Source organism: Poecile atricapillus, chromosome 2 (genome assembly GCF_030490865.1).
Source record: "Poecile atricapillus isolate bPoeAtr1 chromosome 2, bPoeAtr1.hap1, whole genome shotgun sequence".
In the NCBI taxonomy this organism is placed as follows: domain Eukaryota; kingdom Metazoa; phylum Chordata; class Aves; order Passeriformes; family Paridae; genus Poecile; species Poecile atricapillus.
This window is the reverse complement of record NC_081250.1, coordinates 24,816,982-24,829,270: the sequence shown is the minus strand read 5'-3', so window position 1 is coordinate 24,829,270 and position 12,289 is coordinate 24,816,982. Positions and strand designations below refer to the sequence as shown.

At 37.2% G+C, this 12,289-nt stretch overlaps 2 protein-coding genes across 4 annotated transcripts in view; both read right to left on the bottom strand.

Annotated features, from left to right (window-relative positions):
- The window catches only part of PPP1R9A (protein phosphatase 1 regulatory subunit 9A), a 133,095-nt gene that overhangs the window by 9,501 nt on the left and 111,305 nt on the right, over positions 1-12,289 (bottom strand). For 2 of the 3 annotated variants that reach the window (XM_058830763.1, XM_058830762.1), the window contains exons 12-17: positions 11,366-11,523; positions 10,506-10,806; positions 6,369-6,456; positions 6,191-6,268; positions 2,979-3,177; positions 293-412 (exon numbers count right to left, since the gene is read on the bottom strand). In XM_058830763.1, the coding sequence (XP_058686746.1) occupies positions 293-412; positions 2,979-3,177; positions 6,191-6,268; positions 6,369-6,456; positions 10,506-10,806; positions 11,366-11,523 (944 nt within the window). The remainder of the gene's footprint in view (positions 1-292; positions 413-2,978; positions 3,178-6,190; positions 6,269-6,368; positions 6,457-10,505; positions 10,807-11,365; positions 11,524-12,289) is intronic. The other variant, XM_058830764.1, reaches the window with a different exon arrangement.
- The window catches only part of DYNC1I1 (dynein cytoplasmic 1 intermediate chain 1), a 411,944-nt gene that overhangs the window by 288,892 nt on the left and 110,763 nt on the right, over positions 1-12,289 (bottom strand). The gene's annotated exons all lie outside the window — the stretch shown is intronic.

Genomic DNA, 12,289 nt, shown 5'->3' with positions numbered 1-12,289 from the left:
TATCTATATTATGTCCATATGTATGTATTTAGAAAAAATGTATTGGCAAGTGTGAGGATATAGCATCTCTTAGGACACCAACTGCATTCCACTTCCCTACGACAGTGCCACGTGGCATTATTTTAAGTCATTATTATATGAACAAGAAAAAAACTGAATTTAGAAACCAAAATTAATTTCCTCCTCCAATCTTTCTGCCTAAAACATTCCCTTTATTATTTGAGTAATCAAGTGAGATTCCATAGGAAAAAGAAAAGAACTGTTTCCCAAATTAAGCAATTCATCCGCATACCTCATCTGATGACAGTGCTAAGGAGTGCGAGAAGCCTGGTGTTTTAGGTTCTGCTCCTAAACCACTCAAATCAGCTGAACTTGTGCTGCTGGGACTGAAATCATCATTGAATGTGAAATTCTGTGGAGAAAAAGAGGAGTAAGAATGGACAAATTATTGTTTAGGTGTGTCTAAAAGGGAAATTTGCTTTCTGTCTTCCATGTTGGCATAGCTCAGGAGTGATTTCAATCATTTATCAAATCACAATACACATGAGGAAGTCTAATGGTTTATAGTGTTACTATTTATAGAATGCACAGTATTTTTACCACTCTTTATTTCATGAGACACCTTTGCCAGATTAATGCCTCAATGAATAACAAAGGTGTCTAAAAGCAACTTCCAGATTCTTAAGATGCTGGCTCTTATCCTGGAGCTAAATTACTGCTTCTGCAGGTTAATCATTAGCATTTACTGTCCTCCAGATACTTAGGAGAAGTGTAGCACAGGCAGTAGCACAAAGAATAGGACAGAGAATTAACAGAGAGAAGTGAAAACTCCTATTGAAAGAGCAAGGAGAATATCCTGTGAATCCACTTCTGAGTCCCAAATAATCTCCTTGAAAAGTGAAAGGATCCTCCCTCTTTGCCTATGCCTTTAGAAAAAAACCTGAAACTGAAAGTAAGAAGTATCTCTGGAAACTGAATATTATTTACTGAACTAATAATCATAAAATAAACCCTGTTGTTTCTTAACAATGCAATCAGATACATCACATCTTACAGCAAACAATAGCAAAAGCAAGCACATATTTTTCAGGAATACAACAAAATTACCATTAGAATAAGACAAAAATTTACAAGTATTTCACACTAGAGGGAGAACAATGAAAAAACCAAAATATATAAAAGATTAAGGACACCATGATATTCAATTTAACTTGAATACACACTTGACAATACAGAGACCTCTACTCTCTAACATCTAAATGAGTATTAAATCAAATTAATCTTTGACCTTCACTTTAGAAAGTGAAACAATAAAAACAGCACTACAAAAGTTATCCTTCTATCTGTCCCCCTCAAATACTTGACCTGTCTTTCCTGAAAACATGAAGACTTCCAAAAATATCAAGTGTTGTTCCTCTTAGTTTTGCTAGAAATCCAACTAAATATTGGTATCATGCTGTGTTTTGAAAGCCTGAATATCACTACAGAAACTCTTAATTTAAGAGCCTGCAAACTTTTCAGAGAACATAAGAATACTTTTGCAATCATTTTTCTCTCACCTACGTTTAGAATTCCTGTTCTGTTTTTCCCAGCTCTTTATAGAGGAGAAGAAAATCTGAGCAGCTTCCTTAGCTGCTTCCTTAGCCCACACAGCGTTCTTAGGCCAGGAGTTCAACAGCTCTACCTCCTGTTGTGTGAAGAACATATTTTTCTTTTTTAAGTACTCTGATTTTTCTTTCACCTCTGTTTTGTGCAAGATTCAGCTTTACAATGGCTTTTCAAATTTCACTTTCTACAGCAAAACCACAAGATAGCTGAGGCCTGGTAATAATTAGGATAGCCCCCACAACCTCAACCTAATACTATCTAAAAGAGTGTGCTTTTTTCCCCATTTGGAAAATATTTTTAAACAATGTTTGTTTAAATACATACATAGGATTTATGGGTCTAAAATTTTTTTTTTTTTTTTTTCCTAAAAGAGAAGAGGTAATCAAATAATTTCTGTTCAGAGATTTCATTGGTGGGGTCTTCTCTATCAATCTGATTTGGACTGCTGTAAGCCTTGTGTTGCTCTCCCTTCCAGGTAACACAAGAACAGGTATGACCTTGCACAACCTAGTGCACAGCAGAAGTAATGTTTCACCAGCTTTTGGCATCAAAAAAGTAAGAAATGCCTGTGGAAACTGCTATTATGAACATGCATTTGGTGGTAGAAGACAGAGAAATGAGATTTCTGATTCATATTCCTATAAAAAGTTGAGAACCGTATTTGCTTCTTTATACCAGACCAATATAAAAAAAACAACTGCCATAAGTCATAAGAAGTTACAGCCAAAGAAGTATTTTCCAGAAGTGAAAACAAACATGAAAAAGCAAAGTATATTACTATAAATAAAGGTTATGTAAGGAATTGTCATGCTGAAACATTCATGCACATAGAAAGGAATCACACAGATGTATTAAATTGCAATAGTTCATATTTACAGTTCAAGCATCTTCATACAGAGAATTAAATCCAACATCCAGCATGCATGACAAACAGATTTCATTACTGGGGGAAAAAAGGCAGATGACTGACGGCATACAGCATTTCTTCACTTGCAAATACCTCACTTGAACATGGGTATTCCCACTACCAGTCCTGAAGAATGAAGGAAAGATCTATAACTGAATACACAAATCTAGCATTTGTTCAGTGGATCCAAATGCTAATTTCCACTGGCACCACTTGCTTTTGTTACGCTACAGCACACCACAGTTAGTTTACTGGAATAATGTACATTAAGACAGAGTAAAAAAGGTAGAACAGGGAATGGTACAATGACAGAGATGTTCTGTTTGGATGGGCTGTTATCGTACAATGAACACCATGCACTGTTTATTGTAGTAGTCACATATTGGCCTGTTCTTTTTTCCAGAATCACAAAGCCAATTATGCTACTCAACACAGTGGGAATAAGGTAGTTTTTATTTTCTACCTTTGACCCTTTTTTAGCTGGGCTTAAATTTTCAGAGGAAGGTTCAGTTGAGCTGGTAGGCGACGGCAGGTTGCTGGAAGAATTGGATCCCTTGCCGCTCTCTCCATACCATGTGAATGGTACACAGTGTGGGAGAGAGGAGGATCGCTCTGCTAAAGATTTAGTGTTTGCTGATTTCTGCAGCATCTCTCTGACAGTCCTGTTTAAGAGAAAGGAGCAGGAATATGCATTAGATTATAAAAGATGGGGAAACAAAATGCCACAGAGGCAGTTAATTGTAAAGAGTGACATTCCATGTAGCTGTGACTAAAGAACTGAGTGGCATGAAGCTGGTAGGGGTATGCCTGAAATCCCTCTTTCAGCAAAAGAAAAAAGTGTGTTCTTTTGATTATTTTTCTAACTCAGGCTTTCTCTAAGACAACATACATCCAGCAAATGGAGACAGATGCCAGCTGAAAATGCCTATACTCCCACCATTTGGATGAGACACAGCTCCTGTCAAGAAGCCACACACTGTGTTTGTGCAGTTCTGAGCCCCAGTGGTATCTCAGCATGATTAAATCATTAGATTCAGCACTGACCCAAGTGGGCCCTGGTTCCCAGAGAAGATCTGGCTTGGATATTGAGCACAGGCAGAATGAAGCAGTGTCCATCAGATGCATCTGTATCCATCTACGGAGATGCTCCTTTGTTACAACAGCTAAATACACCAGGTACTATTATCTTGCTTTTAAATAAATCAAATATTAAAAATATTGAGATAGAAAAATGAAAGAAACACCTACGGGACTTTATCAGATTCTCTCTTTGTAATAACAAAGATTGCAGTAATCAAGGCAAAGGTAACACTTATAAACAAAAATGCTGAAATTTTATTTCCTAAATATATTGTTAGTACAGTATGTAAATTAAAAATAATTATGCAAAATGTCAGCCTCCAAGAATTTATGCATATGTCATAGAATCATATTATTTACATCAACATATATATTAATGCTTCAGAGCATTAAAATCCCACTGCTCCTAGCAGCCATGTGTAAATGAGGTAAATCTCCCTCAACATCTACCTTCTGGACAGCTTCTAAATCATTATTAACACAATCACAAGACCACATAATTTGTGAAGCCTGTTTTCCATATGGATGAAAGTGAGGCTGTCAAAGGACCCCCACTCTAGAAGCAGAAGGACAATCCTACTCCACTTAGCAACTAAAAGAAAGGTGGATATATCTGACCCAGTCCTTTACATTCCTCCCATCCTCTAACCTTGCTTGAATGTAGAAAGTATATACAAATGTTGTTGCCCAAATTACCTCACTTCAGGCAGGGAAATATATGCTCCTTACTTAAATGGGGTATTTTTTCATATCTGGAGCATTAGTGGTAGTTTCAGGAAATAATTTGGGATTTTATTTACACATCCAGAGCCCTACTTTCTAGTATTGGCAAAATAATGCATGCAACACTCATCTGACAACATGATTAATTCTAAATCAATCAGTTGCTGTAATGGACATAATTGTAATAATAATTGTAATAATAACGCTGTCTTTTCATCATCATCTTTCAAAGAGCTTATACAGCTTTGGACTTGTAGAGAGAACATCCTCACATTTCTTCTGAGGCAAATTCTTTGGAGTTAGTAACAAAAGAAGTGGCAATGACTGTTTAAAAACAGTTACACTGAAACAGTTACGCTCCAGGTAACAGAGGTCAAGTAAGAATGAAAAATGCTCATAAATTTCAACTTTGAAAGCAGTAATAAACTACTTTCAGCAATTGTAATTGGAATATTGAACTGTATTAAAGAAATATTAAGAGGCAACACAAAGAACTGATTTATCACATGGACTAATAAGCAGCTGATCTCTACACTGAGATCTGCTCTCTCTAAGGAAGACACCTGGGAGATCCCACAAACATCTGTAACATCTTGTGTTGGCATAAGGGTCATTCAAACAAGCATACATTCATTTCCCCCAACCTATGGCTTGCTATCTAAATGCTGCATGATGTCTAACACCCTGCTAAGGGCACTAGCTGCCTCACAGCCACATAAAGTGCAGAGATTTGGCTTTAAGAAACCTCTCCCTGTCACTAGGGAAACCCAGCAGTGAGTATCACTGATTCCATGTCAGCTGTGAGCAGATGCACTGGGACAGGTTTTCTGACACCAGCAGAGAGGTGATGACTGCTGCCTAAAATCACTGAAGATCCTGCCAGATATTTGCAGAATACAAATGTACAAATGTATGCTGAGACAGAACATTGCACTTCAGCACAGTGTGCCTGAGGGAGTAAGGAAGGTTTCTTCTCTTTTCTGACTTAATGGAGCTACACAATGTACTTGTCACTGAGTCTCCATATACCAGACTGCCAGCAGAACTGCACAAATGGCTACATACTGATTTTCCAACACAATGTTTTTTTGAATAGCATTTAAACTTTGCTTTCTTCCAACAGCTCTTTTATTGTGTAGGTTTTTTGCATTGTTTTATATGCAGAGTTTTTGGGTTGCTATGTCCTTTCTATACTTTTAGAACATACATGTAAGGAGAGGCCTTCAATAAAAATCTACTCTAGCTTGCAGAGATGATTGCCTCCTGTCATTGTGAACATTCATTTATTTATTTATACAGTTCTACTGCTGGTGATGTTGTCACTATTCCTTGCCTGAAAGTTGTTGACATGACATGCAGTCAGCATTTTTCCTATTTTTCAACTTAAGATATTTATCTTCAGGAAAAAACAAACCCTTCTGAAAGTGTTCCTCACGTGGGTGCCGCAAAACTGCAGTGAACAGCTGCTGCTCAACGTCACTCTGGGAGCTTAAAAAAAAATAAATGTGGAATTGTGTCAAGGTTTCTGGTTCATGGATATTATTAACTGACTGGTTGCATTTCATAGGGCTGCTCTGAAAATCTGTTTCTGCAAATCCCATTAGTGGATGCAACAGCAGCAGTGATCGAGTTGGACTTGATGATCCTCATGAGTCACTGCCAGCTTGAGACTGCCAGTTATGATTCTATGACATTATAAACCTCCAAGTATCTTTAGATTATACGTTAGTCTTTTGTAAACTCAGATTATCTCAAAGATTAACACTTATTTATTAAGTCAGTGGGACTGTTATATTCCATCTTCTAGGATGATTCGGTTTTTCCAATGTTTCTAGCACACAGTTTCTCGCATCCTCAATCTCTCACTCATACCTACTGCCATAGGTCACCCTAATAGCTTCTTTCTCTTTCCTCTTCTTGCCCTTGCTTGAACTCCTTCTCAAGGGAGCCCTATAAGAATATTAGAAAACATCAGGAAACTGTTTTTTTAATTTTACTTTCAATCCTTTTAATGAAGAAGAAAAAGTACTTTAAATAACAAAATGCTTACCCAAGATCTGCAAGTTTTCGCTTTAGTTTTTCTGTATGCCCTATAGTAGGGCTAGTTGTTCTTGCTGCCTGAGCACTTGTGGCACCATCTAGGATACATTTGTACATGGAAGAATGTACATTATTAACTTAAATTGCTACTTTCCATCCCGAACACTTTCTGTATCTTTTCGTAAGTAGATACCCATACATGTACATTTGTGTGAGTACAAAATTTAATTAGGGGAATTCTCATTTTTAGGAAGATGGTGTGAAGAGGACTAGAAATAAAAACTTTCAGAATTTGAAAATACATAAAAATCTTATTTTAACTAAAGAAAATCAAAAGTTAATACTGATTGAGTTTTAATGAATATGTAATAAAATGAAAAATAAAAAATATTCATTGCAATTAATCCATTTTTAAACTCAGCAGTAGTTTGCTTAAGTTTATTTTTTACAGAATTAATTTGTTATGTATGATTTACTTCCAAAATGACTTCTAAAATTCTTTTTTGAATTTTGGAGCCAAGGGTACTTTTTATGATGGACATGATATGAAAGAGTTAATCAGTTTAGCCTGAACATCTTTGTTAAACTGAACATGTTACCTAAAATCTAACCATTCTGAATTTAAAAACCATCAATCCCCCCCGCCAAAACCTAAAAGTAGCTTGGTTAGTAAATTTGCCCTGAGGCATCTATCAATTTTTGATCTCTTCTAAAAATGCTATTAAACCCTAAAGAGGAAACAGGCTGCAGTACCTATAAAACTAAAACAATGAATGTGAGTCTGGCAAACATCCTGTGAAATCTATATGGAAGCTAAAAGAAAACACACAGTAGTTAAAAAATTCAGACACAGTGACTCTTAACCACAGTGTTCCTAAATACCCTAGAGGAAGCAAATGAAGGTCAGTCATTCATGTCACTTGTGGTTTGGTGGCTTTTGCAAAGTGACCTCAGACATACACAACTTGTAACTGGAAGCACTGCTGGGTTTGTGGATTTCACCTAGTGTTGCTGACTTAAACTCAACCCTCAAAATTAACTCAAAGTACCTCAGCAATATCACAGGACAGTCAATTGTGTGTACAGAATTTTGTGCATTGCTTTGTAGCTAACATCTGCCCAAATTTTCATTTGAGCAAAAAATCTAATGTGCAATGTTTCTTAAATCCTTTGAAAAGTGGAAAAATAAGCCTTTTGCAATACTCACACTAAAAGCTATACTATTTCCACCAACACAAGTCCTTAGGTTAAAAAAAAATAAATTTCAGGAACAACTAATGAGCAATCTCATTCCAAAAAAGCAAACAAAAGAAAGTAATAAGAACAAAAAAAGCATGATGAAGTCTCTGATTAAGAAATTCATTTCCCATGGAGGTAGAAGAGAACTTTAGGCAATGCACCCTGAATCAACCCTACACTGTGCATACTTCTTTCCTCTTTCCTCTTACAGCTCCTCTTTCATTTTTAATGCACACTTCTCATTTAACACTGCCAAAATCATCATAAAAAATAAAACTTGCAACATTTATTTTCACACTACTATTCACAGGCAAGTGGGGCTTCAGGGCAAGGGGCAGTGGGTTTTTTAAGAAACTTCTTAATGGAAGTCAAGATACTATAGAGTGGTTTTGTGTTGGGCAAATAATTAAAGCATTTAGGAGATGGAAATTTTGCTGCTGTAGCAGAAAAGAATAGCCTGGAGAGCTCAGCTGGAATGCATAGCAGCTACCTGGAATGGCATATTTTCTGTTCAAGCTCTTATATCCATACGATCCCCCTCCCACACATCCGGGGCCCGCCAGGGCCCTTTAAATAATGACTTGCTGAGGAAAATATTTGTGTTTGCTTTGGGACAGAGTGGAAAATGGACAAGCTAGTTCCCAAAACCAGCTTCAGTGGCAGAGTGGATCTGAATCTACTTCCTTGCATGCACGAATGCTTGCACATGGCAGTGACCAAGAGTAGAGCCACAGGCACCCCTGCCTGGGCAGGAGGGGGATTTGGCCACCCTGGATTGGTGCATCTTCCCTGGCTCCTTGCAGCTCTTCAAAGAAGGTAAGGGAAAGCTGGTTTCTCAGAATAAATCTCACAGAAGCTGTTTAACCCACCACCTTCAGCCTCCAGCCTAAAGCTGCAGCACTGTGTGGCTGATGGAAGACACTGGACCTCAGTCCCCTGCCCACTTGCAGCAGCCGCATGTCAGTGAGCGCTGCCCACCGCGGTCACCTCGCTGCCTTATCAAAGGCTGATGCTGCTGCACAAACCAGGCACAACTGAAGAAAATAAACTCATCACGTATTTATGACAAAGCTGTGGTTATAAACTCATCATTTTGCAACAAAACTAATCTCATGCCACTTTAGCCCTTCCCACAGCACTGCAGGATCTTGTAAGAAAAAGAAGACAAATGTGTGCTAGCTAATGTTGACTTCTGCTGCTGAGAGACTAACTCACAGCCATGTGTGTGTCCACAGAGGAGCTCTCTTTCCACCTCCAAAAAACCCCACCTGAACACAAAAAACAAATCAAATGCCTCTTTTTATCTTCTCAGCTGTAGGAGTTTAGAAGCCAAATTAACAACCATTTAAAATAGCATTGCTGCAGCACTTGTTGCCAAACAACTGCTCTAGTAGCTTTCTTTTCTTTGTAGGACTTATTAAATTTGATTATTTGTACTTGAAATTATATTGCTCTGGTTAATTCTAATGTATTACTCAGCAGAATTGGACACACCCAAAAACATCGTTTGTTTACTTAACAGTCACAGGAGGAAAGCATGACAGCAATATTTAGACAGATTTTTTTTCAAACCTAAAATGGAAAGTGACACAGTGGGTGGAATGCAATACCATATTCGTTACACTACAAGGTTAGTTTCCACTAATTTTTTTATCAAGGTATTTTTCATACATCAGTTGGAAATGGAGGATTTAGGACTTCCCTGACAAACCAATCACACCTTCAAGCTGACTCTGTAAAGTCACAAACTTGTGCTCACACCCTTAGTTTTACTTGCAAAACTCAAATATTGAATTTAATTTTGAATCCTTAACAATTTAACCTAGTTACAACTAGCAATTTCAGAACTCATTAAAAAAATGCTTGCAATATATTAATCTATCCTAAATTCAGTAAAGATTCATTACACCACTGTTATTTATGAATCTGTTGAAAGCCATGTATAAAGATGAAGAAAAAAAAGGGTAGCAAATAAGTAGCAAGTCTTTTAAGACACACAAACACAAATCTTTCAATAAATTGTTCTTTTCAGTTAATTCAAGCAAGCTGAAGTCGGTTATGAACCTATCTAGACCTCCTCCTGCAGACCTCACTTATGATCAACATTTTATTAAGTATTTTAGCTTATGTAACAGTTTGAGAATACAAGGTGCATTGCTAAGAATGCTGAAGTGGTGTCAAATGCTCATTTTGACTTTGAAATACATTTGAAAAGGACAGCTCAGTATTCTGTGACATATCATATTGGTTATTCTTATAATAAACTGGTATCTGAGACATATACCTGAGCTACATAAAAATGCATCTTGTTTTATCCACCTAGCATTTCAAGAATCTGAATTAAATTGATAACGAGGCCAATCTCCCCAATAAATTACTTTATTTTTTCTGTAAATGAAAAATCTCCAGACACTAACCTCTCATTAAACTAGACTTTTCTCCCTCTCAGCAATTAAAAGCTGCAATCTGTTCTTGCTTTACGCTCCTTTCTGCACCTCCCAAAAATTAATCTAGCAGTGCCAAAATCACATTATTTGAGTAAGTACACTGTGTTAAGCATGTTTTTAATATGGAGGTGTCCCAAGGCCAAATAATATTTTTTTTAAAAAAACACAATACAGCATTTTTTTAAAGGCAATTTCCCCATTTTTTCAGTGAGTTCTAAGAAAGTAAGAAAAAAAAAAAGGAAGCAGTTCCTTATCCCATTTCAGACTTTGTCCTTTTCTTATACCATCATACAAGGTAATTTTAAAATTTTGGACCTATAGTTAGGCAAAAGAAATGACCTAGAAAAGACGATGACCTTCTAGTTGCTAAGGTACTGCTGCACAACAAAAGGCCATAAAGTAGATAGCTGTTAAGTGAGCAAAACGATGCATCAATTTATTGTAAAAAGAAACAGTAATACCTTTATCCTGTAAAATATTTCTGCCAGCTGGGTGATGCAAAGGAGATGCTTCAGAGCTGTGCCCAGATTTTGAAGGAGAGGAAAGTGGAGTGTCTCCCCGAGCATATGGGGAAAGGACACCTCCTTTGTGGTGCTGTTCTTCTTCTTGGTTTTCAGTTAGGTTGTCAAGTGAGATTGCTGCACTGCTAGCCACGGGGGAGAGGGAGGAAGCACCAGAATCTGATGCTGGTGAGGATGCTCTCATGCATAAGGGCAGTGGTGATTTTGAAATGTGCATGGGACTACTGTAACTGTGTGATGGCTGTTGGTATAAGAGATTATAAAGCAGGTTATACCACTTAGTAAGCAAACAGAGCAAGATTTACTTTGAACATGCAATTCTTTTATTCATTATGTAGCTTTCTATTTGTATGAAATGCTGTAGCAGTTCAAGGCATTACCTTTTGATACCACACAGAGTGTTTATTGGTATTTGCTTTCAGACGAAGTCAGATTAGGACAAAACAATGAGCAAATATTGTATCAATTGTGGTAACAAATTAACAAAGAGAGAAATGCACAATTCAAGCTCCTTTCACCTCCTGCATAAATGAAAAGATCCACTCTGCATTATAAAGCACATGTAGATCAAACAGACCAGGATTCCAGTTAAAACACAACAGAACCAAAAAACCAGGTGTGCTGACTCAAAAGGAGACCGGACTTGCACATCACTCAAGGACATTCACAGCAGACTGGCCACAGAGGCATAAATACTGCCTGTGCTACAATGAAAGGATAAAGGCAGAGGATGAAATGACTTACAGGGGCAATCTAGTACTCCACAGGAGTCCTGAAAGAGAGGGTAGAGGCCTTCTCACCTTTCGTTCCAGGCTGTCCTCCCCATCAGTTGAACTGATGCTATCATACAGCCGTGTTCTGGAAGGCCTCTGCCGCTTGTTCTTCACCGAGAGATGAGCTCGAGTCTTCAGTGCTTTGGAGTCCAGCCTCTCTGTTTCTGGAACTGCTTCATTGAAATCTGTATGGAAACATTATTTGAAACTGTTTAACAGAAGGATCTTTCATTATATTTTCTAAGAAAATGAATTGCAAGTACATGCATTTGCATAGAATCATAGAATCATTTAGGTTAGAAAAGACACATTTTACTTGTACCCTTACCTTCATAACTCCTATAGTAAACCAATAAAAAGTTATTTGCATAAACAAGTTTATCTGTACAGATTCAGCAAGCAAAGAATCAACTGCAGATATTTAAGAATTCAATTAAGTATTCCCACTGTTACACAGATGACAACACAAACCCAGCTGTACCAGCCCAGAAAGTAGATCCAGGTAGACTCCTTCAGAGGGAACTGCAGAGAGTTCTCCTCCACCAGGGCATAAACATCATTGTGTGATACATGAAAACTGGAGAAGTATTCAATATAAAAAATGGAACAATTAAACCATCTTACTTGCCTGGCTTCAAAGACACCCAATTCCTGAATGTCTCATGAGTAAAGTACACTGAACACTTCATGTATGACTTGCCTCTACAGCTAAAACTAACATACTGTACTTGTCTTAGTGATCAACCATCCACTCAAATGAAATCTGAGTATCGCAGCAAATTTCCACTCAAAATCTGAGTATTGCAGCAAATTTAACACTTTACAAAGCTGTGGTGACTAAGACTAAAAAGATTTTTAAAGGTGTTTTTGTATTTTATACTAGAAAAATAATAGACTCTTATGGTTTCAACAATTTTTTTTCAACTCTCACAATAAAAATCAAACCATAAT